Genomic DNA, 22,521 nt, shown 5'->3' with positions numbered 1-22,521 from the left:
AAGCATCATCTAACAATTATTAAATATTTTGTAAATATTTTTATCTGGACACTTTCTATTTTTGATATTACATCTATGCAAGTAACCATTTACTTTGCCATTGTTCCTCAACTGCAGTGTATGACATACCATTTTGTAGCTCTGAGTCTACATTCATCCAAAGTAAAAAACACAATTTCAAATTTTGCAACATAAGACTGAACCCAGGTGGTCGGTCACAAACTGTTGAGGACTTTGAATTCAACAATGTTTTGCATTGACTTACCCCGCAACCTAACATGCCCGTGAATTCTTAAACATTGTCGAGGCTAGTCATTTTACAGTTGGCTACAAACAGTAGCAGCATAAATACTTCAAAGTAAAATATCAACTGTCTGCATGTTCACTTTAAATTCAACTAGACTACAGACCGGCTGCCTAGAAAAGGTAAGGGATTTATTCTGCAATGGTGGTGAAAATGAAAGATTCTAATGTCTATTTTATTTATTTTTTTAAATACTAGTTTTCGCTCTTCTCACTAAGGCCAAATGGCTGATCTTGTTTTATGACTAAGTGTCTCATATCCCCCATGTGCACAAAATACTTAGGCTACTTGCAATACAATACTTCAACCACTAGAGAATATGTACAGGGTCTATTTTCTACTCAAGCAACATTTGAGGTTTCTGGCCCACTATTTATCCTGAGAACATGACATTAAGAGGGCAAGAGGACAACTCAGACCACTAAACCATCAATCAATTAAACTAATCAAATGAGTGAAAGCAGCAGCACACTATATTCTCTCTCAAGTCTATAGAGATGGTGGCAGCCTACGCAAGCAACAGCGGTTCAGTCCATATCACCCATCTAAAATCTCTGAAAGAACCTAACATGGTTTCAGTCGCACTATGACCAGTCAACTTTTACACCAGGCAGTTAAGTGTAAACAACCACACTGAACTAAAAGCGACATCTGGTCCCAAGACATTAAAGATGGATGAATACCGGCATTAATAAATCATGTACAACAACTACCACCAGCAGCACAACAGGCTTCTAATGAGCCCTACAGGGGGAATGGTGTGGATGGGTGAGAGAAAAAGATAAGGTAAATAATGTGTATGCGCAGGCAGATACATATATAGGCATTAAGCATGCTGTAGGTCACAACTACTCTAAAGCCATGAGTATAAATAGTTTTTTTTACCCGTGTCGGGGTTCATGGTTCTGTCCTTGTCAGTCACCTCTCTTCAACAACAGCAACAAGAGAAGGAGGGAAGAGAAGAGTGAAGTAAAAGAGACAGACAGAGTTTTAGGATTTATCCTCCCGCGCTTCACCTTCTCTCCCTCACTTGGTGACTCTTCCCCTGTCTGTTTTTGTGTCAGGCAGCATGTCATTCTTTATCCACTTCCAACCAGTCTTGTTTTTCTATTCACTCTGCCACATGCCAGCAGTCCCACTGAGCTGTACTCTGGGGGCATGACTCTTTTCCCAGTCAGGGTAAAACAGACATTGTTTGCATGCACACAGTATACACACAGAACCGAGTAGGGGGATTGGGTGCATGCATGTTCCCTGATGTCAGATTGAAATAATACCCTTTTCCAAGTGGTGATATACTGTAGCCTAACCTCTGCCTCTCCCCCCTGGAAGTTAGTAACCTTGGCTGTTATTGGCTGTTCAGTAGGCAACTCCCAGTGACCTTCAGCCAAATTGGTAGATACCATGGTCAAAAGACAACTGCGTGTGAGCATGTGAGAGAGAAAATTCCTTTTGTCAGATTCTAGTAGAGCACTAACAATAAAATCAATAAATCATTCTTGGGGAGGTGCTAGAGCTGGCCGAGACAAAAAGTCATATTGAGATAAATAACTTTTGCATGATAAATGTTTTAATAGACAGTTAATTTACATTAGCGGCAGGGCTCTAGACATTTTTTCCAGTGCCTAGTCAGTCAACTGAGATGGTAGCCTATGATTAAAAAAGTAAGCTATTTCATCGAACATCCAGGAAATGCATGATTGATATTTTGATGTTCAACCTGTCAAAATAGGCTACAGAATGATCAGATTTATTTTTGGCTCTTCAGGGAATTTGTCGACATCTTTGTGCATATTGGAGTATAAACTATAATATTCACCACCTGAGGAAGTGGGAAACTAAAAAAAACACTTAAGAGATTGCTAACTCTGAATATAATATTGTTGCTATATAGTCGTGTAGGCTAATTGCTTAATCTACCAGTAAAATGTAGGCTAATGTCCTATAAAAACTTTGCAGCAATAGGCCACATTGGTAAGAGGAAAGCAATGTCGCTGTCGATAATTTTCGGTTTATCATCCAAGCTCTAGGTTTTAGATCCTTCGTTTTATAGTTCTGATGAGGTAAGCCAGTAGTAAAGGAATTTTAAAGCAATATTATTCTAGATCAAAGGGTAGGTCTACATTTCATTCACTGAATTTACAGGAGGTACATTTAAAAGTATGGTAAAGTAGGCTATAGGATAAACTAATTAAAAGAGTAGACTCCGGGCAACGGTCCAACAATTCCTCTTTCTCAGCGATGTGTCATTCTGGTCATGCACGCCACGGCCGACATAGCTAGTTCGTAGCTAGCCAGAAACTCCCCCCTATGTGTTGACATCATTTCACAGGATTTGTTTTTTGGACAGAAGATGTAAAGATCGGTAAGAAATAGCTTCTGTAGCCAAATATCTTAGATTTTTTTGGTCATGATTTAAATGACACGCCCCAAAAGCATTTTAAGGCTAAATTGACCACAAATACAAAGTTGCCAATGTCTACGCAATTGATACGAACAAGTGACATAAAATGAAAACCTAGAGGACTGCATTAAAATATAAACTGTAGACTATAGTGATATTTCAATTATATTGAAATACATTTCATGTTCAATCAAATTAGTTATATTTTGCTACAGGTTACTGTCTAACTTGTCTCAATATATTTCAAACCCTAGATGCTCTTAAATGCTAGTAAAACCAAATGCATGCTTTTCAACGGTTCGCTGCCTGCACCCGCACGCCCGACTAGCATCACCACCCTGGATGGTTCCGACCTAGAATATGTGGACATCTATAAGTACCTAGGTGTCTGGCTAGACTATAAACTCTCCTTCCAGACTCATATCAAACATCTCCAATCTAAAATCAAATCTAGAGTCGGCTTTATATTCCGCAACAAAGCCTCCTTCACTCACGCCGCCAAACTTACCCTAGTAAAACTGACTATCCTACCGATCCTCGACTTTGGCGATGTCATCTACAAAATAGCTTCCAATACTCCACTCAGCAAACTGGATGCAGTTTATCACAGTGTCATCCGTTTTGTTACTAAAGCACCTTATACCACCCACCACTGCGACCTGTATGCTCTAGTCAGCTGGTCCTCGCTACATATTCGTCGCCAGACCCACTGGCTCCAGGTCATCTACAAGTCCATGCTAGGTAAAGCTCCGCCTTATCTCAGTTCACTGGTCACGATGGCAACACCCACCCGTAGCACGCGCTCCAGCAGGTATATCTCACTGATCATCCCTAAAGCCAACACCTCATTTGGCCGCCTTTCGTTCCAGTTCTCTGCTGCCTGTGACTGGAACGAATTGCAAAAATCGCTGAAGTTGGAGACTTTTATCTCCCTCACCAACTTTAAACATCTGCTATCTGAGCATCTAACTGATCACTGCAGCTGTACATAGTCTATCGGTAAATAGCCCACCCAATTTACCTACCTCATCCCCATACTGTTTTTATTTATTTAATTTTCTGCTCTTTTGCACACCAGTATCGCTACCTGCACATGACCATCTGATAATTTATCACTCCAGTGTTAATCTGCTAAATTGTAATTATTCGCCTACCTCCTCATGCCTTTTGCACACAATGTATATACAATATTTTTATCTTTTTTTCTACGGTGTTATTGACTTGTTAATTGTTTACTCCATGTGTAACTCTGTGTTGTCTGTTCACACTGCTATGCTTTATCTTGGCCAGGTCGCAGTTGTAAATGAGAACTTGTTCTCAACTAGCCTACCTGGTTAAATAAAGGTGAAATAAATAAAATAATAACCGCCTGCCGTTGTGCCCTTCCCATTTTTTTTAAAACCTTTATTTAACTAGGCAAGTCAGTTAAGAACAAATTCTTATTTTCAATGACGGCCTAGGAACAGTGGGTTAACTGCCTGTTCAGGGGCAGAACAAACTTGTCAGCTCGGGGGTTTGAACTTGCAACCTTCCAGTTACTAGTCCAACACTCTAACCACTAGAGTCCAACACTCTAACCACTAGGCTACTCTGCCGCCCCTTGAGTAAGTCACTTAACCCACCCCCACAACAACTGTTCCATGGGTGTCCAGTGTGGCAGCACTCCGCTGCAACCTCTTCAACCTGCATGTCTTTCGGAGAGGTTGGGACCAGAGGTCAAATTTCAGTGTGACCTTGTGAACAATAGACCAATAAAGGATCTTCATCTACAGCCTACTGCACACTCACATGCAAACAGACACTTACTACACCACAAACACCTCATACTGTCTGAACATGTGAGTTCAAGTCTTAACAGTAATACTGAACCTTTGAACATGTACTGTTTAGGGATGCTGAGATGTGTGTGTAGGCCAGGCCAAGTCTTGAGAAATGTCTAAATCTGCTCCAGGCCTGAACCTCATTGTTGAATGCACTGTACGTGCCAGGGCAGCAGCTGGATTGGTTGTAAGCAGTGCTTTCCAAACAGTGGGAACAAATTATTGTTGGTGGGTGGCAGCTCAGCTCATTTCTCCTGGATTGCAGCTTGAGTCTGACTGGCTAGGCCTTAATATTGTTTTGGTTAATTTAGTGACCCACCAGGAAGTCTGAGGGGTTATAGAGGCTGTCAGAATGTTTAGGGAACCACATACATACAAAGTCACCTTTCAACTGAAAAATGCAAGGTGAGGTGGCATCCTAATGATCCCATAGACTGCAGGACAAACATGATGAATCATCTGAATACAGAGTAAGGATAGGTTGACTGAATGTTTTAGCACCCTCCCTGATGAGCTTATCTTCAAAGAAAAAGGTACATTCTCAGCCAAGTTACAATGAGAAAAGTAAGGAGGCAGGCAAAGAGAGTGAAATTACTTTCTACATTCTAGATAGGAGAGGCTTACAAGTTAATCTTGAAAATAAAGTCTCATTAAAATTAATAACCATGTCTGCTCGTATTTCCAAACTTGGTACCTCAGTATCCATAGCAGAGATAATTGGCTACTTGACATCCATTTAGTGTCTCCTATGCTCTTTGAATATGTTGCATGTTAATGATATTCAAATAGTCAGGTATTCATTTAAACACTGTGGACTCACATAATTGAACAAAATACAGAGGGTCTACAGAGTGTGGGTACAGAATTCTAAGAAGACCATTAAAGCGCAAAGTTCAACCACTAATATGAATACTAAAGCCTATAGTATGTGTAAGTTACCCTAATTGATCATGGCATGATGTCATCTAGGCCTAGAGATGTGATGGGTGGTGCACACCGCACTGCTCTTTAACTTTAGATAGCATAGAAGTTCACTTTCATCCAAAATGTCATGGTACCAATAATAGGCTAAGACGGAGGAAGTAGGCTCCATTGCTAATTGAAGTGAAGAAGCATTCAAACAGTGTGAAGGCTAGGCTACATCTTCCTCGGGCTGTGTAAGGGGGTGGGGGGGGTATTTCCTGTCATGGTGGGGTTCGGAAGGTGCGACCCTTGCTCCAGACTATTTCAGTTGTGGCCAAACTTCACAACAGGACGTTAGTAACAATGAGCCCCTCTCCACCCCTCACAACCAAGCATGCCTGGTGGCCTCACCAGTTTCCCCTCAGCCCTTTACTACACTGTCTGACTGAGATGACAGACCAGAAAAGAAAGTCTAGCACTACAGGTGGCTAGTCAACTGACAGTTGAGTCAACATCTCATTCAACAGTTCATTGCTAAGGTCAGACCTAATCTGCAGCTCATGTTGACAACTAGGCTACATTCACCATTACCTGCATATTTTGATGGATAGGCTAAACGTGTGGTTAATGTTGTGGGAATCCAATCCACAGGTATTTTTGCAATTCAAATGTCTATGGGAAGCAGGAAATCCTACCCCTGCAGAATGCATCTGGCTCTTCGCTCATGATCTGGAATTACTCAAAAAGGGGCTTACAGATAGAGATAATAACAGGTCTCTTTGCACCACAATAACAGTCTAGTGCCAGTTTTCATCCAAGAGGCACATTTGCTTTAGATAATAACATGTTTGTTCACCTCATTATTAAATACCTACAGATAAATGGTTTGTTTGTGAGAGACTATTGTGAAAGGCTCTTGGACATATTTAAACCAGTTGTTTTTAAATATAGTGCTAGTTTAAATAAATACTAGTAAATAAGCCTGCTATACAGTGGGAGAACTGTCTGACTGAATGATGCTGCTGTTGCATTGTGTCGTTTTTCAACGTCCCTCACCTCTCCACACACAACCAACGTTAATCCCTGACCCCACATACCCCACTGTGTTATCTGAGTGGACAACCTGATCAGGTGGACAGTTGCCATCGTCAGCCTACATGAGCTGGGCGTAAGCAACAGGGGCTAAAGAAAGATGCCGATATAACAGGTAACTAGAGGTTTCGATTAGATACAATGGTCATTCTAACTAACGTTACCGTCAAATACTCGGGCGAAATTGTTACAATTTCCAAGTCATTGCATTGGTACATTGTAGCGAGATAGCGCGTTACAGTACCTACATTATGAAAATAACGAGTTGTGAAAGTTTCCCCCTTGCTAACGTTAGCTACTAAGTTTAACTTCGAAACACAACTATTTTAATGCAAACCTCATCACATAATACAAGTTGCCAGAAAACGTAATTATAAAGTTACATGTTAGACTGTTGTCACTTCCCGCGGCTTAAATCTTTCTGTAATTTTGCTAACGTTGGCATCCTAGTTAGCTAGCTAGAAGAGAGACAAGAGTTGGGGTTTGCAACCTAAATTAACAATTTAACCGCCATTATCAAAAACAAATAAAGCGAACGGTCTAACTGCTGTAAATAACGTACCTATTGGCCCCTCTTTATGTTTTGACGAACGTCTTCCATTCAAACCTTTTCCGAGGCTGCTGCTGTTGTTGCCTCCCTTCTTTCCCGACGCCATCTTCGCCCACTATTTTCGCAGCACCTCCTCAAATCTTCTAGTCATACATGTAAAAAGAGCCACACCCACAACCAAAACTGCAGCCAGTCAGCGCTGGTAATGCATTCCTGGAGCCTATTAACGTGCTCCAGTTCGACAAACACCGCCCTCTTTGCTGCGTTGCAATGTCCAAATGCTTTCCCAGATAATCATCTGTGGTAAACATAGTACAGTACTGTCTGTCAGTAGGCTTCCCATCACAGGGAGGTAGGTATACCTTAATGTATTGTAGGCTAGTGACTGCTTAACAGCTGCCTACAAGCTACAACATCGCCAGTGGAGGCTGCTGAGGGGAGGACGGCTCATAACGGTTGGAATGGTGCAAATGGAATGGCATCAAACCATGTGTTTAATGTATATGATACCATTCCACATATTCCGCTCCAGCAATTCCCACAAGCTCATCCTCCCCAAATAAGGTGCCACCAACCTCCTGTGCTAGAGACCTATCAAGAACCTCTTGGTGTAATGGTAAGGTGTTTGACTGACAAGGATCAAATCACAGTTGTGCTACCCCTCAATTTTGCTACAGTGGTGTAAGAAATGGGATAACAATTCCGAGACTCCATCAAGCAAGTCACATCGGTATGGGTGCGAGGGACATATGACAAATACATACATTTCATGAAGCTAAAATGCTAACTATGTAAACATGAAAACATAAAGGCAATCAGTTTTATAATTTTATTTACAAAGCGCAATCCAGGCCTTGAATTATTGAGATTGGAGAGAGGAAAAAAACATTTGGCCAATGCATACACAAAGCATAGAAAATGCAAACATGCAGAAAAAAAATCTCTTATGAATATAAAGTTGTTAGGTATCGGCATTGGTAATGAAAGGCACAATTGAAAGCAAAATGCCCTTTGACATTGTAGGTTACTGTCTTTTTGGTCCACTAAGAAATTAGATTCAAATATAAGCAAAGGCTGCATATAAGCAAAGGCTGCAAGGAAGACGCAGGTCAACTCTATAAATTCAAACATAAGGAGGGGGGGGGGGGGGGGGGCAGTTAAGAAAATTCCTATCAAAACCCTCACCACAATTCTGTTCTATCAAATGACTCTTCTCCCACCCTCTCTCTTCCTCCCCCTCCTTCCTTCCCCCTCTCATTCAAGGCTTCTCCAGTTGGATTTCCTCCTCCTCCATAATCATGTTGCCCACGTCTTGGTAGGGGCCCTGCACCAGAGAGCGCTGGATCTGATCATATGTGGAGCAGCATTCCTCCAGATTTAGACCCTGGATATGGATTGAGGTAAGGGAGGTTATGATAGGTTGACTTCCTCTTCCCTTCTTCTAGAACTTGTTTGATTGACTTAAGAATGGTGAAAACAGTGACTATGACAGAAAGACAGAGAATCTCATTCAAGTCCCACCTCATAGATATTCTCCTCTTCCTCTTTGACCCTTTTCTTCTTCAGTTGATTGAGTTTCTTCGTCTTAAAAAGCAGAGGAAGTTGATGACATATTACATAATTCTCTTGGCCAATGGTGTGAAAAAGCCCATTGTAGTCATACAGTAAGATTACCATACATACTAGTCCTTCTGGTTACAGCAGTTTTCAATATTCAATATTGGAATGAGAGCAAATTAGGAATATTAGATCTAGTAGCCTAGCATTAGCAGTAGAAAAGGTGGCCTGCTTGTCTCACTGACCTTACAGAGCATCATGGTACCATGCAGAAGCACTGCCACCATCAGTAACATTCCCTCGGCAGTCAGGATGCTGTTCTTGGTGCTTTCACTGATGTCCAGAATCTTAACCATCGGCCCTGAGCAAGGAGAGAGGGGTCGTATAAAGGTCATCAGAGTAGAACTCACCTGCTGCTCTTTCATGGAAGAGATGCAGGCTAGATGTGCATGAAAGAGAGATAGTGGGGGGATGGACAGTACCATGCATCAGATTGCAGCAAGACAGAGGAAAATAGATCAATTAGACAAACAGCCAGTGTATGTTTAGCAGTGCAATTATTTTCTTTAAACAATGCTCCTTATGACACACAATTTCCCAGGAAAAACTAGAACCATAGCATTTCTTTAACATTTCAACATTGGTAATTTGAATTAAATCAGAGGGATTACTACACAATGTAGCCATTCACTGGTGGCTTAAGTCTAGGTGCTTTAGGTGGATTGCATTCTACTGGACTGGGCAGTGGTTAACTGGATTTGTGGAACACAAAGAATTCTGCATTGCTTAGCTGGTTTGACCCCACCCCCCAGACACCCACATGTACAGACACACACATAATATAAATACTGTACAACAAAGTACTGTGAGTGCAGACCAGGCTAAAGCTTTTGAGGGTTACACACACACAAGACCTGAAGGAAGGTGACATGGGTGCTTACTGTGAGGGCTTCACACACACCCACACTCACTGTAGACATGCAGGAAGGTGCCGTGGGTGTATACAGAGGGCCGCAGGGCGCTGTGGTTGAGGAAACACTGGTACAACCCTGTGTCGTTCAGACGGACCTCCCTCAGGATGAGTGTGTGACACATGACCCCTGCTGCTGTCAGATTCCCCCCATCCACCGTCACACGGTTGTCTCTCCAGTCCACTCCCCGAAGGATGCCTTTGACCATGTGGGGGCTGGTGGCCCAGGTGGTGTCCACGGCTCCCCCTGTGACTGAGTAGCAGCAGCGCAGGGAGGCGGTGTGAGAGAGCTGCACCCTCTGAGAGGGCCTGTCTGGCTCCAGAGTAACCTGGATACGGCTGAGGTCACCTGCTAGAAGGCAGAGCAGCAGGAGTAGGATGAGGTTGACCCATAACACACTGATCAAAGGTCAGTTATTGACAGCATATCTGTCCAACTATTGGCCCAAGACAATGATAAAAAGAAACAGTAGCCTACAAAATAGAAGAACTCCACACAATCCAGAGTGCTGTAATACTATGTATCTTAACATCAGGTTATTTAGAGTTATAAGTGTAGGGTATGGTTTCTAGTGTGTGATGATTGTGGACTACAGGAAGAGGAGGACCGAGCACGACTCCATTCTCATCGATGGGGCTGTAGTAGAGCAAGTTGAGAGCTTCAAGTTCCTTGGTGTCCACATCACCAACATTGTCCAAGCACACCAAGATAGTCGTGATGAGGGCACGACAAAACCCTATTCCCCCTCAGGAGACTGAAAAGATTTGGCATGGGTCCTCAGATCCTCAAAAGGTTCTACAGCTGCACCATCGAGAGCATCTTGACTGGTTGCATCACTGCCTGGTATGGCAACTGCTCGGCCTCCGACCGCAAGGCACTACAGAGTAGAGGTCGACCAATTAATTGGAATGGCCGATTTAATTAGGGCCGATTTCAAGTTTTCATAACAATCGGAAATCTGTATTTTTGGACACCGATTTGCTGTTCTTTTTTTTTTTTTTTTACACCTTTACTTAATCTTTATTTAACTTGGCAAGTCAGTTAAGGGCACATTCTTATTTTCAATGACGGCGTAGAAACGGTGGGTTATCTGCCTCATTCAAGGGGAGAACGACAGATTTTCACCTCGTCAGCTCGGGGGATCCAATCTTGCAACCTTACAGTTAACTAGTCCAACGCAATAACGACCTGCTTCTCTCTAGTTGCACTCCACAAGGAGACTGCCTGTTACGCAAATGCAGTAAGCCAAGGTAAGTTGCTAGCTAGCATTACATTTATCTTAGAAAAAACAAATCATAATCACTAGTTAACTACACATGGTTAATGATATTACTAGATATTATCTAGCGTGTCCTGCGTTGCATATAATCTGACTGAGCATACAAGTATCTAAGTATCTGACTGAGCGGTGGTAGGCAGAAGCAGGCATTCATTCAAACAGCACTCTCGTGCGTTTTACCAGCAGCTCTTCGTTGTACGTCAAGCATTGTGCTGTTTATGACATCAAGCCTATCAACTCCAGAGATGAGGCTGGTGTAACCAAAGTGAAATGGCTGGCTAGTTAGCGCGCGCTACTCGCTCTGAGCCTTGGGGTGGTTGTTTCCCTTGCTCTGCATGGGTAATGCTGCTTCGATGTGGTGGCTGTTGTCCTTGTGTTGCTGGTTTGAGCCCAGGGAGGAGCGAGGAGAGGGACGGAAGCTTTACTGTTACACTGGCAATACTAAAGTGACTATAAGAACATCCAATAGTCAACAGTTAATAAAATAAAAATGGTATAGAGGGAAATAGTCCTATAATTCTTATAATAACTAAAACCTAAAACTTCTTACCTGGGAATATTAAAGACTCATGTTAAAAGGAACCACCAGCTTCCATATGTTCTCATGTTCTGAGCAAGAAACTGAAACGTTAGCTCTCTTACATAGCACAAATTGCACTTTTACTTTCTTCTCCAACACTTTGTTTTTGCATTATTTAAACCAAATTGAAAATTTTTCATTATTTACTTGAGGCTAAGTTGATTTTGATGTATTATATTAAGTTAAAATAAGTGTTCATTCAGTATTGTTGTAATTGTCATTATTACAAATAGATAAAAAATAAAATGTAAAAATGTTTTTTTTTTAAATAAAAAAATAAAATTGGCCGATTAATCGGTATCGGCTTTTTTGGTCCTCCAATAATCGGTATCGGTATTGAAAAACCATAATCGGTCGACCTCTACTACAGAGTGTAATGCGTACGGCCCAGTACGTCACCGGGGCCAGGCTTCCTGCCATCCAGGACCTCTATACCAAGCAGTGTCAGAGGAAGGCCCTAAAAATTGTCAAAAGACTCTAGCCACCCTAGTCTCAGACTGTTCTCTCTGCTACTGCACGGCAAGCGGTATCAGAGTGCCAAATCTAGGTCCAAGAGGCTTCTAAACAGCTTATATCCCTAAGTCATAAGACTACTGAACATCTAATCAATTGGCTACCCAGATTTGAATAACTCTACCTACATGTACATATTACCTCAATTACCTCGAATAACCATTACCCCCTGTATATACCCTCACTATTATTTTACTGCTGCACTTTAATTATTTGTTACTTTTATTTCTTATTTTTCTTTTAGTCTTTTTCTTAACTGCATTGTTGGTTAAGGGCTTGTAAGCAAGCATTTCACAGTTGTATTCGGCGCATGTGACAAACACAATTTAATTTGATTGCACAACCATCTGCTCTGGTAGGAGATACGGTTCATTAGAGCAGAACAGATACATTACTCACAGCCAAATAATCTAATGTTCCAAGGGATACAATGGGGGGAAATTGTTTTAATGTTACAATGCATGGTCTAAAAAGGGTTGAAATATGTTCAAAGCATGTTGAACCTATTCATATTAATTCCCTCAAACGCCATAGTTTTACACTTCGGTCTCATCTTCATCCTCCACCTGTAATGGAACTTCTCAAATAAAGGTGAATATGCACTAAAAGACTAACTACCCAGCATTGTTTATCAGCATATCCTAGCAGCCCTTTACTCACCAGCCCAGAAGCAGAGGAACAAGAATGTCACGGCCACCATCTTCTTCGCTGTGTTTTATATTGGTTGCCAGTCGTTGCAGATTATAAAAAGGCCTTTATGTTATTTTGAGTGTTGTGCCTTTCAACACAGCTATACACTTCTACCCAGTTGTCTTGTGAATAAACCTTCCTTCCTCTTTTGTTGGTCTCTCTGTGTCAGGATATATGCTTGAGTGATTGCAGTGTTCTAGAACTCAAAACAGTAAAAGACCCCAAACATTTTGGTTTTTCTTCCCCATTTATTAAAAAACAGAAAATTACAAAAAAAAAAAAACGTACCTCATTTCTTTTGAAGTATACAATTAAAAACTCTTACACAATGAAATCAAAGCCAAAATACACAGTATAGATCTTGCATATTCATTTGTTTATAGATATACATGTGGCGGATGCATGTGCGACAGACCAGACCCTGTTCTATACAAAGCGCTGGCTAGCTGGTGCAAACATGGCGCTGGTCAAACCTTGTGGTCGCTGAGGTGAACACACACAATACACTTTGTAACATACATACCCCTGAGATAGCATAGTTACAGGGGACACTGCAGGACTTACACAGCCACCCTACAGTCAATCCGCCACAAACCACCTATCTGAAACCTTGGATTACCTAGAAGTAAGGCCAGGGGGGTTTCCGGACCATGTGACCTGACTAGGAAAACCTCCTGGCCAGACCTAGAATGCATGTTGCTTTAGAGATTGCAAGAAAGGCATTTCACTGTACTTGTGACATTAAAACTTGAAACTGGAGACTTGATGTTGGTCACCCAACTCTTTCTATGTTAATTTCATGGTTCTACCTTAACAGCCAAACATCTCCCCAACCAAACGTGTTTGTTTACTAGAGAGCCATTTGGGGGGAAAAACAAGCTTGATCATCAGAACATGGCACCCTTCTCTATAAATACATTTTATACATATAAAACTAGACCACTATGCATTTGTAAATAGGATACATGAGGGGAAGCAAAGGGAAGAAAGAGAGAGAAAGAGAGAGAGGATTGTAAGCACACGTTTGCCAAGTAGTCTTGAGACTACAGTGGCGGTGGAGGTATTAACCTAAGCTGGTATAACAGGATTTAACCTGCTCATTACTGTGCTTCAATGGTGAAAAAGCCCAAGTTAGAGATAATCTCTTTAACCTCATCTTGTTGCCATCTAGTATTGTATAATACAAGTGAGTTGTCTCACATATGGCAAACAAAAGCTATCCAAGTCTCTTCCTCTTTCTCCCATTGTTGCCAATTGCATAGTACATCATTACAAAAGTTCCTCTCAACAAAACATCACCAACAAAAACAAAACCTCCCGACCCGTTTAAGCAAATTAAATAAAATACACCGCAACGTACAGTGAAATTGTGAGATAAGAAAATGTGATGAGAGTAGTAAGGACTACATTTCTACGACTTCTAGAAGGAAGACAGGATGAAGGAGAGATGGAGACTATTATTGTGGACTTGGTGATGGAGGGGAACACGAGAAAATAAAGGGGTGGGGGGTGAAAGAAAAAAAGGCAATGAAGTTTCAACACAACTTGTAACTACGCCCTCTGCTTCTTAGAGTAACTATCAATAACATTTGCATAATTACATATTTGGGGGAGGGTGTAAGGGAATGGTTGCTATGGCCACAACGAGAATGCATAATTCAAAAGTGATCGTGAAAGATAACTGTCATACCGAACACTGGTGAGAGTGACGACAAGTCGCGCCTGCAATTTCTGCATCCGAACTCCCCAGACCCGCTTCTTTTCATTCCAGAAGTGGTCTATAGAAACAGTAGCTTAAATCAGTAATGATGGGTCTCATCTCAGTATCCTTCTGTATCTTACTGTACTGTACCGCCACCCCATGCTGTCCCTAAACGTGGTCCAGTCAATATCAAAGTGACGCTAGGTGAGTCATGTCTATAACAACACAGTGCAGCCCTGCTCACACATGGTAGCAATGAAGAGAGGATTTGAACGGCAGTGTGATTGTGAAGTGTCCAGTTAAATCTTGTTCATTAGTCTGGGGCAGCAGCATGGATGGATGTATCACGATACAGTCTTCATACACGCTTAGATATCATTATCTCTCCTCTACGTTTCTACCCACTGTGTTGTTTTCTCTACATGTGACGCTGGAGTTTGGATGCAGGAGAAGCAGAGAGCCACGGCTGCTTACTGTAGGCATCCCTCTCCAATCAGCATGAAGTGACTTTCTCCTATAGTAATAAGCAGTGGGACAGTATAAACAGCTCATATGAGGATCTACAGGTACATGGGTGTCTCTTTGGTCCCGTTTCCCAGTCCACAGTTCAATGCCACTACTCTAAATCATCAAAATAATAACAATAATTACAATCAACTCCTGAAGAAAAATACGCACAAAAATGGTATTGCCACCATTAAATGTATCATACAGCATATAATACTGTGTCTCCCTCTGTCTCCCTCCTTTCTTTACAGAGAAGCTACTAGCCCTATAGTCAGGAAGTCCACGCGTGATGACCGTGCTCCTGTGTGACCATTGTTACTGCACTGGGCTCCCACGCAATGTGAGTATCAGTGTGTGTATGGGTCTGACTGACTGTGTTTATAACCAATTCTTAATTTTATTACAGATTTTTTTTACTCCCTTTTTCTCCCCAATTTCGTGGTATCCAATTGGTAGTTACAGTCTTGTGTCATTGTTGCAACACCCGTACGGATTTGGGAGAGGCCGAAGGTCGAGAGCCGTGCGTCCTCCGAAACACAACCCAACCAAGCCGCACTGCTTCTTGACACAATTTCCACTTAACCCGGAAGCCAGCCGCACCAATGTGTCGGAGGAAATACCGTACACCTGGCAACCGTGTCAGGGTGCACTGCGCCCGGCCCGCCACAGGAGTCGCTGGTGCGCGATGGGACAAGAGCATCCCTGCCGGCCAAACCCTCCCATAACCCGGACGACGCTGGGCCAATTGCGCGCCACCCCATGGGTCTCCCGGTCACGGCCGGCTGTGACAGAGCCTGGACTCGAACCCAGAATCTCTAGTAGCACAGCAAGCACAGTAGCACAGCTAGCACACTCGGGAGGTCCCTATTACCGATTCCACAGCACATTGAACACTGAACTTCAAGTCTTCTCTCTACATCTACCTCCATCACCATCTAATACGCTGCTAATCAAGTTGGTCTTCCAAGGAATAACCCTTCTGCCTCCTCTCCTCCCTTACTCCTCTCTTCCTTGCTGTATCCCTCCATCTATAATCTATATCCTACTTCAGTCATAAAAATGGTCCTCCTCTCCTTCCATCTCTGTATTTTTGTCCATCCCTCTATCGCCCGGCCCAGCACAGTAGCAGGGTCCAAAGGAGAGGCGGCTGAAGTAAAAAGCGGTACACACACCATCTATATCCCTAACAACATGATCAATTCAAATACTACTGGATGAATGTTTGGGCCATAATTACAGATCTAATAGGACTCTATTACAGTAACTCCAGAAGGCCATTTTGCTTCTACAACACTAACACACAAACACACACACGCAGATCTTCTCAACAATTGGGATAAAATGTAAAAATGTATGCATGCATGACTAAGTCGCTTTGGATAAAAGCGTCTGCTAAATGGCATATATTATAATAATAATAATAGTAATACATATTAGCAAATTCAATGTTGGGAATTCAGTGTGGTTGGTCACTTGAATTGGATTATACTAACTTAAAGGTGCATCTCTGCTGTACTTGGGCATGTACTGGATATAGGGGCCTTCTAAATGTTCAGTAAAATGTCCCAAAAATCCCAGGTTTTTCAGAAATCTCCGGTTGAACGACTCCCAGAATTCCTCCTTATTCCCTCCTGAATCCAGGAATCTTCCAACCAGGATTTGGGGAAAACCTGTGAATTTTGGTTACCAGAAAAAAGTTGCCAGAATTTCACAACCCTGAGCATGTTCCTGTCTGGTTCTACAGCTCTACATCGCCCTCTATAGGGCTGATACTAGTATCTCTCTCTACATGCATACATGGGGGTTTATTATACAGTCCAAACCCCTACAGTTGGCAATGATAGATATATTTATTGAACATGCACTGGGGGAAGTATCTGTTGTGTGTGTGTGTTGCAGAAGCTCACAATCAATAAGCCCAGGCAGCATCTCTCACAGCAAACTACTGCTCCAATCTTTGGCACCTGTTTGCAAAACACCCATCTCTCACACGCTCACGCACTTGCACATACGAGCATGTTCACAAACACGCACAAACACACCTCCCACATTGCATTACTCAACTACTTTGCGTAAAGCCGTGCTCCTCTGCCTTGCAAGGGCCTCACAGTTGGCTGCGACCCCTTGGAAATCTTTAACAAGGGCTCAGGCATGGCAGTGGAGCACAGAGTGTTTAGTAAATAGGAAATTCCAGGACGCATTCATCAATCCTCCAAAAGCAACTCGAGCACTCCAATCCAGCACTTACAGTGATCTGAGGAAGACCAAGAGATGACAAGGTTAAAGAAAAGATTTGGTGAGATTAGAGAAGACAACATATCCTTGACACAATTCTAGTATTAATACCCATGGCATTGCAGAGCCTGAGGTAGAAGTTGGTAACCACAGACCTAAAATCAGATTACTCTAACCCCAACCCTTATCTTAACTAGAGGGATAATAAAAGATCTGACCCTATATCAGTGGTAAAGGAAAACTCCTCCCACAAGACATCAGTATAAAGGGTTGAATATGAAGGTTTACCTGGTGTCCTGAAAGTGGCGCTGTGTGTCTCACTAGAAGTTGCCCCCCTCCAGGGAGAACTTAGACAGGGCCTGCTGCAGCCGGTGGTGCTCCTCCTCAACACTCTGATGGAGCAAGATCAGCAGTTAAATGCTGAATCACACACACACACACACACACACACACACAAACACACACTTCACCCCCACCGTTTCCGCCATCCCTTCCTTTCATAATCTTCTTTCCCTTTTGTGGGTGCTTTTGTGACATCACACAGCTACAGTGCCTTGCGAAAGTATTCGACCCCCTTGAACTTTGCGACCTTTTGCCACATTTCAGGCTTCAAACATAAAGATATAAAACCGTATTTTTTTGTGAAGAATCAACAACAAGTGGGACACAATCATGAAGTGGAACGACATTTATTGGATATTTCAAACTTTTTTAACAAATCAAAAACTGAAAAATTGGGCGTGCAAAATTATTCAGCCCCCTTAAGACAATAGCGCCACCTTTTGCTGCGATTACAGCTGTAAGTCGCTTAGGGTATGTCTCTATAAGTTTTGCACATCGAGAGACTGACATTTCTTCCCATTCCTCCTTGCAAAACAGCTCAGTGAGGTTGGATGGAGAGCATTTGTGAACAGCAGTTTTCAGTTCTTTCCACAGATTCTCGATTGGATTCAGGTCTGGACTTTGACTTGGCCATTCTAACACCTGGATATGTTTATTTTTGAACCATTCCATTGTAGATTTTGCTTTATGTTTTGGATCATTGTCTTGTTTGAAGACAAATCTCCGTCCCAGTCTCAGGTCTTTTGCAGACTCCATCAGGTTTTCTTCCAGAATGGTCCTGTATTTGGCTCCATCCATCTTCCCATCAATTTTAACCATCTTCCCTGTCCCTGCTGAAGAAAAGCAGGCCCAAACCATGATGCTGCCACCACCATGTTTGACAGTGGGGATGGTGTGTTCAGGGTGATGAGCTGTGTTGCTTTTACGCCAAACATAACGTTTTGCATTGTTGCCAAAAAGTTCAATTTTGGTTTCATCTGACCAGAGCACCTTCTTCCACATGTTTGGTGTGTCTCCCAGGTGGCTTGTGGCAAACTTTAAACAACACTTTTTATGGATATCTTTAAGAAATGGCTTTCTTCTTGCCACTCTTCCATAAAGGCCAGATTTGTGCAATATACGACTATGGACAGAGTCTCCCACCTCAGCTGTAGATCTCTGCAGTTCATCCAGAGTGATCATGGGCCTCTTGGCTGCATCTCTGATCAGTCTTCTCCTTGTATGAGCTGAAAGTTTAGAGGGACGGCCAGGTCTTGGTAGATTTGCAGTGGTCTGATTCTCCTTCCATTTCAATATTATCGCTTGCACAGTGCTCCTTGGGATGTTTAAAGCTTGAGAAATCTTTTTGTATCCAAATCCGGCTTTAAACTTCTTCACAACAGTATCTCGGACCTGCCTGGTGTGTTCCTTGTTCTTCATGATGCTCTCTGCGCTTTTAACGGACCTCTGAGACTATCACAGTGCAGGTGCATTTATACAGAGACATGATTACACACAGGTGGATTGTATTTATCATCATTAGTCATTTAGGTCAACATTGGATCATTCAGAGATCCTCACTGAACTTCTGGAGAGAGTTTGCTGCACTGAAAGTAAAGGGGCTGAATAATTTTGCACGCCCAATTTTTCAGTTTTTGATTTGTTAAAAAAGTTTGAAATATCCAATAAATGTTGTTCCACTTCATGATTGTGTCCCACTTGTTGTTGATTCTTCACAAAAAAATACAGTTTTGTATCTTTATGTTTGAAGCCTGAAATGTGGCAAAAGGTCGCAAAGTTCAAGGGGGCCGAATACTTTCGCAAGGCACTGTAGCTGCAGACAAAGGCCATTGTCCCAGAACTCCAATTTCACATAGCCATTTCAGTGACAATAGCAGCAGAGCAGCACAAGCCCTGGTGAAGTGATTTTCTCTATCTTTCTCTTCTATGCTGCTGTTTGTCCCCATCTGTCAAACTTGGCTCCCTCCTTTTATGCTTCAGTCATCCTTTGCAACCCAATTACTCAATCCTCTTTCTGCCATCCTTCCTTCCTTCCCTCGTTCTCTCACCTGCAGTCTCTTCAGCTGTACCTCCAGACTCTGCAGTTTCCGGCGCACCTCCTCCATCCTCTCCTGGGACAGAATCAGAGGAGCGCTGATCCCTCCCTCCTCGTCTACCTTCATCCCTCCACCCTCTCCTCCTCCTCCTCCCTCCCCCTCCCCCTCCTCCCCTTGCAGTCCTTGGTCATGGCTCTCTGGCCCCACCCTTCCATTCTGCTCATCAGGTTGTGAGTCGTCTGATAGGCTGATGCTGCCAACCAATAGTCTCTTGAGGTACATGACTGTGGGAGGAGACAGGAAGAGTTGATGTGCAGTAGATCAGGGATCAATGGAGCAAGGTTAGTCACTGCTGGTATGGAGTTTTTTGTTCACCTGAAAATGTTTTACTAATAATAGCCTACTTGTTACTTACTACATGACAGTAAGAGGAACATCAGTGAAAATGGTAACCGCTTGGACCAATCAAATAAACCCACTCACCTTCGTTTAACGCGCTATTGGCCACTTTCACCTGATCACTGTTGCTGTGGCCAATCAAGTCGAAGCCTTTGTCCGAGAGGTAATCAATCAAAGAATGATGAGAGTCCACAGACTTCATCTCATCAGTCAGGCTGTCCTTATCTCGTTCTATAGACACAGGAACAGTCTTGGTAGTAATGCAGTAACAGTAAAAACACAGGAACAGTCTCGGTAGTAACACAGTAACAGTAAAGACACAGGAACAGTCTTGGCAGTAACAGTAAAGACACAGGAACAGTCTTGGCAGTAAAAGTAAAAACACAGGAACAGTCTTGGCAGTAAGGCAGTAACAGTAAAAACACAGGAACAGTCTTGGTAGTAACACAGTAACAGTAAAGACACAGGAACAGTCTTGGAAGTAACAGTAAAAACACAGGAACAGTCTTGGCAGTAACAGTAAAAACACAGGAACAGTCTTGGCAGTAATGCAGTAACAGTAAAAACACAGTAAAAGTCTTGGTAGTAACACAGTAACAGTAAAGACGCAGGAACAGTCTTGGTAGTAACAGTAAAAACACAGGAACAGTCTTGGCAGTAATGCAGTAACAGTAAAAACACAGGAACAGTCTTGGCAGTAACAGTAAAAATACAGTAACAGTCTTGGCAGTAACAGTAAAAACACAGGAACAGTCTTGGCAGTAACAGTAAAGACACAGGAACAGTCTTGGCAGTAACAGTAAAGACACAGTAACAGTCTTGGCAGTAACATTAAAAGACACAGTAACAGTCTTGGCAGTAACAGTAAAAACACAGTAACAGTCTTGGCAGTAACAGTAAAAACACAGGAACAGTCTTGGTAGTAATGCAGTAACAGTAAAAACACAGTAACAGGCTTGGCAGTAACACAGTAACAGTCTTGGCAGTAACACAGTAACAGTCTTGGAAGTAACGCAGTAACAGTCTTGGAAGTAACGCAGTAACAGTCTTGGAAGTAACGCAGTAACAGTCTTGGTAGTAACGCAGTAACAGTAAAAACACAGCAACAGTCTCGGTAGTAACACAGTAACAGTAATAACACAGTAACAGTCTTGGTAGTAATGCAGTAACAGTAAAAACACAGTAACAGTCTTGGCAGTAAGGCATTAACAGTAAAAACACAGGAACAGTCTTGGCAGTAACAGTAAACACATAGTAACAGTCTTGGCAGTAATGCAGTAACAGTAAAAACACAGTAACAGTCTTGGTAGTAACACAGTAACAGTAAAGACACAGGAACAGTCTTGGCAGTAACAGTAAAGACACAGTAACAGTCTTGGCAGTAACGATAAAGACACAGGAACAGTCTTGGCAGTAACAGTAAAGACACAGTAACAGTCTTGGCAGTAACAGTAAAGACACAGTAACAGTCTTGGCAGTAACAGTAAAGACACAGTAAGAGTCTTGGCAGTAACAGTAAAAACATAGTAACAGTCTTGGCAGTAACAGTAAAAACACAGGAACAGTCTTGGAAGTAACAGTAAAAACACAGGAACAGTCTTGGCAGTAACAGTAATAACACAGTAACAGTAAAAACACAGTAACAGGCTTGGTAGTAACGCAGTAACAGTAAAAACACAGTAACAGTCTTGGTAGTAATGCAGTAACAGTAAAAACACAGTAACAGGCTTGGCAGTAACGCATTAACAGTCTTGGCAGTAACACAGTAACAGTCTTGGTAGTAACACAGTAACAGTCTTGGTAGTAACACAGTAACAGTCTTGGTAGTAACGCAGTAACAGTCTTGGAAGTAACGCAGTAACAGTCTTGGTAGTAGCGCAGTAACAGTAAAAACACAGCAACAGTCTTGGTAGTAACACAGTAACAGTCTTGGTAGTAACAGAGTAACAGTCTTGGCAGTAACACGGAAACAGTAAAAACACAGTAACAGTCTTGGTAGTAACGCAGTAACAGTCTTGGAAGTAATGCAGTAACAGTAAAAACACAGTAACAGTCTTGGTAGTAACACAGTAACAGTCTTGGTAATAACACAGTAAAAACACAGTAACAGTCTTGGCAGTAACGCAGTAACAGTCTTGGTAGTAATGCAGTAACAGTAAAAACACAGTAAGAGTCTTGGTAGTAACACAGTAACAGTCTTGGTAGTAACACAGTAACAGTCTTGGTAGTAACGCAGTAACAGTAAAAACACAGCAACAGGCTTGGTAGTAACACAGTAACAGTCTTGGTAGTAACGCAGTAACAGTCTTGGCAGTAACACGGAAACAGTAAAAACACAGTAACAGTCTTGGTAGTAACGCAGTAACAGTCTTGGAAGTAATGCAGTAACAGTAAAAACACAGTAACAGTCTTGGTAGTAACACAGTAACAGTCTTGGTAATAACACAGTAACAGTCTTGGCAGTAACGCAGTAACAGTCTTGGTAGTAATGCAGTAACAGTAAAAACACAGTAAGAGTCTTGGTAGTAACACAGTAACAGTCTTGGTAGTAACACAGTAACAGTCTTGGTAGTAACGCAGTAACAGTAAAAACACAGCAACAGGCTTGGTAGTAACACAGTAACAGTCTTGGTAGTA

General features: G+C 42.2%; 3 protein-coding genes across 7 annotated transcripts in view; all 3 read right to left on the bottom strand.

The window, feature by feature from the left end:
* Positions 1-7,201, bottom strand: part of LOC139422822 (hormone-sensitive lipase-like) — a 42,580-nt gene extending 35,379 nt beyond the window's left edge. Inside the window, exons 1-2 of one of the 2 annotated variants that reach the window (XM_071174213.1) lie at positions 7,082-7,184; positions 1,190-1,230 (exon numbers count right to left, since the gene is read on the bottom strand). In XM_071174213.1, the coding sequence (XP_071030314.1) occupies positions 1,190-1,230; positions 7,082-7,179 (139 nt within the window). In that variant the 5' untranslated portion in view covers positions 7,180-7,184. Of the gene's footprint in view, positions 1-1,189; positions 1,231-7,081 lie in introns of both variants that reach the window. The other variant, XM_071174222.1, reaches the window with a different exon arrangement.
* A 687-nt stretch (positions 7,202-7,888) lies between these two features.
* LOC139422671 (B-cell antigen receptor complex-associated protein alpha chain-like) lies at positions 7,889-12,830 on the bottom strand. Its single transcript, XM_071173870.1, has 5 exons — positions 12,634-12,830; positions 9,602-9,952; positions 8,876-8,991; positions 8,595-8,657; positions 7,889-8,457 (listed from the first exon to the last, which is right to left on the bottom strand). The coding sequence occupies exons 1-5, from the start codon at positions 12,671-12,673 to the stop codon at positions 8,332-8,334; spliced, it is 696 nt and encodes a 231-aa protein (XP_071029971.1). The 5' UTR covers positions 12,674-12,830; the 3' UTR covers positions 7,889-8,331.
* Positions 12,831-12,891: 61 nt separating this feature from the next.
* LOC139422642 (rho guanine nucleotide exchange factor 1-like) overlaps positions 12,892-22,521 on the bottom strand; it is a 56,760-nt gene continuing 47,130 nt past the window's right edge. For all 4 annotated transcript variants that reach the window (XM_071173822.1, XM_071173796.1, XM_071173804.1 and 1 more), the window contains 4 exons: positions 19,969-20,115; positions 19,498-19,769; positions 17,396-17,499; positions 12,892-17,126 (listed from right to left, as the gene is read on the bottom strand). In XM_071173822.1, coding sequence (XP_071029923.1) covers positions 17,428-17,499; positions 19,498-19,769; positions 19,969-20,115 — 491 coding nt within the window. In that variant the 3' untranslated portion in view covers positions 12,892-17,126; positions 17,396-17,427. The remainder of the gene's footprint in view (positions 17,127-17,395; positions 17,500-19,497; positions 19,770-19,968; positions 20,116-22,521) is intronic.

This window comes from Oncorhynchus clarkii, chromosome 2 (genome assembly GCF_045791955.1).
Source record: "Oncorhynchus clarkii lewisi isolate Uvic-CL-2024 chromosome 2, UVic_Ocla_1.0, whole genome shotgun sequence".
NCBI lineage: Eukaryota > Metazoa > Chordata > Actinopteri > Salmoniformes > Salmonidae > Oncorhynchus > Oncorhynchus clarkii.
The sequence above is the reverse complement of the archived record's forward strand: the minus strand, read 5'-3'. Positions and strand labels throughout refer to the sequence as shown.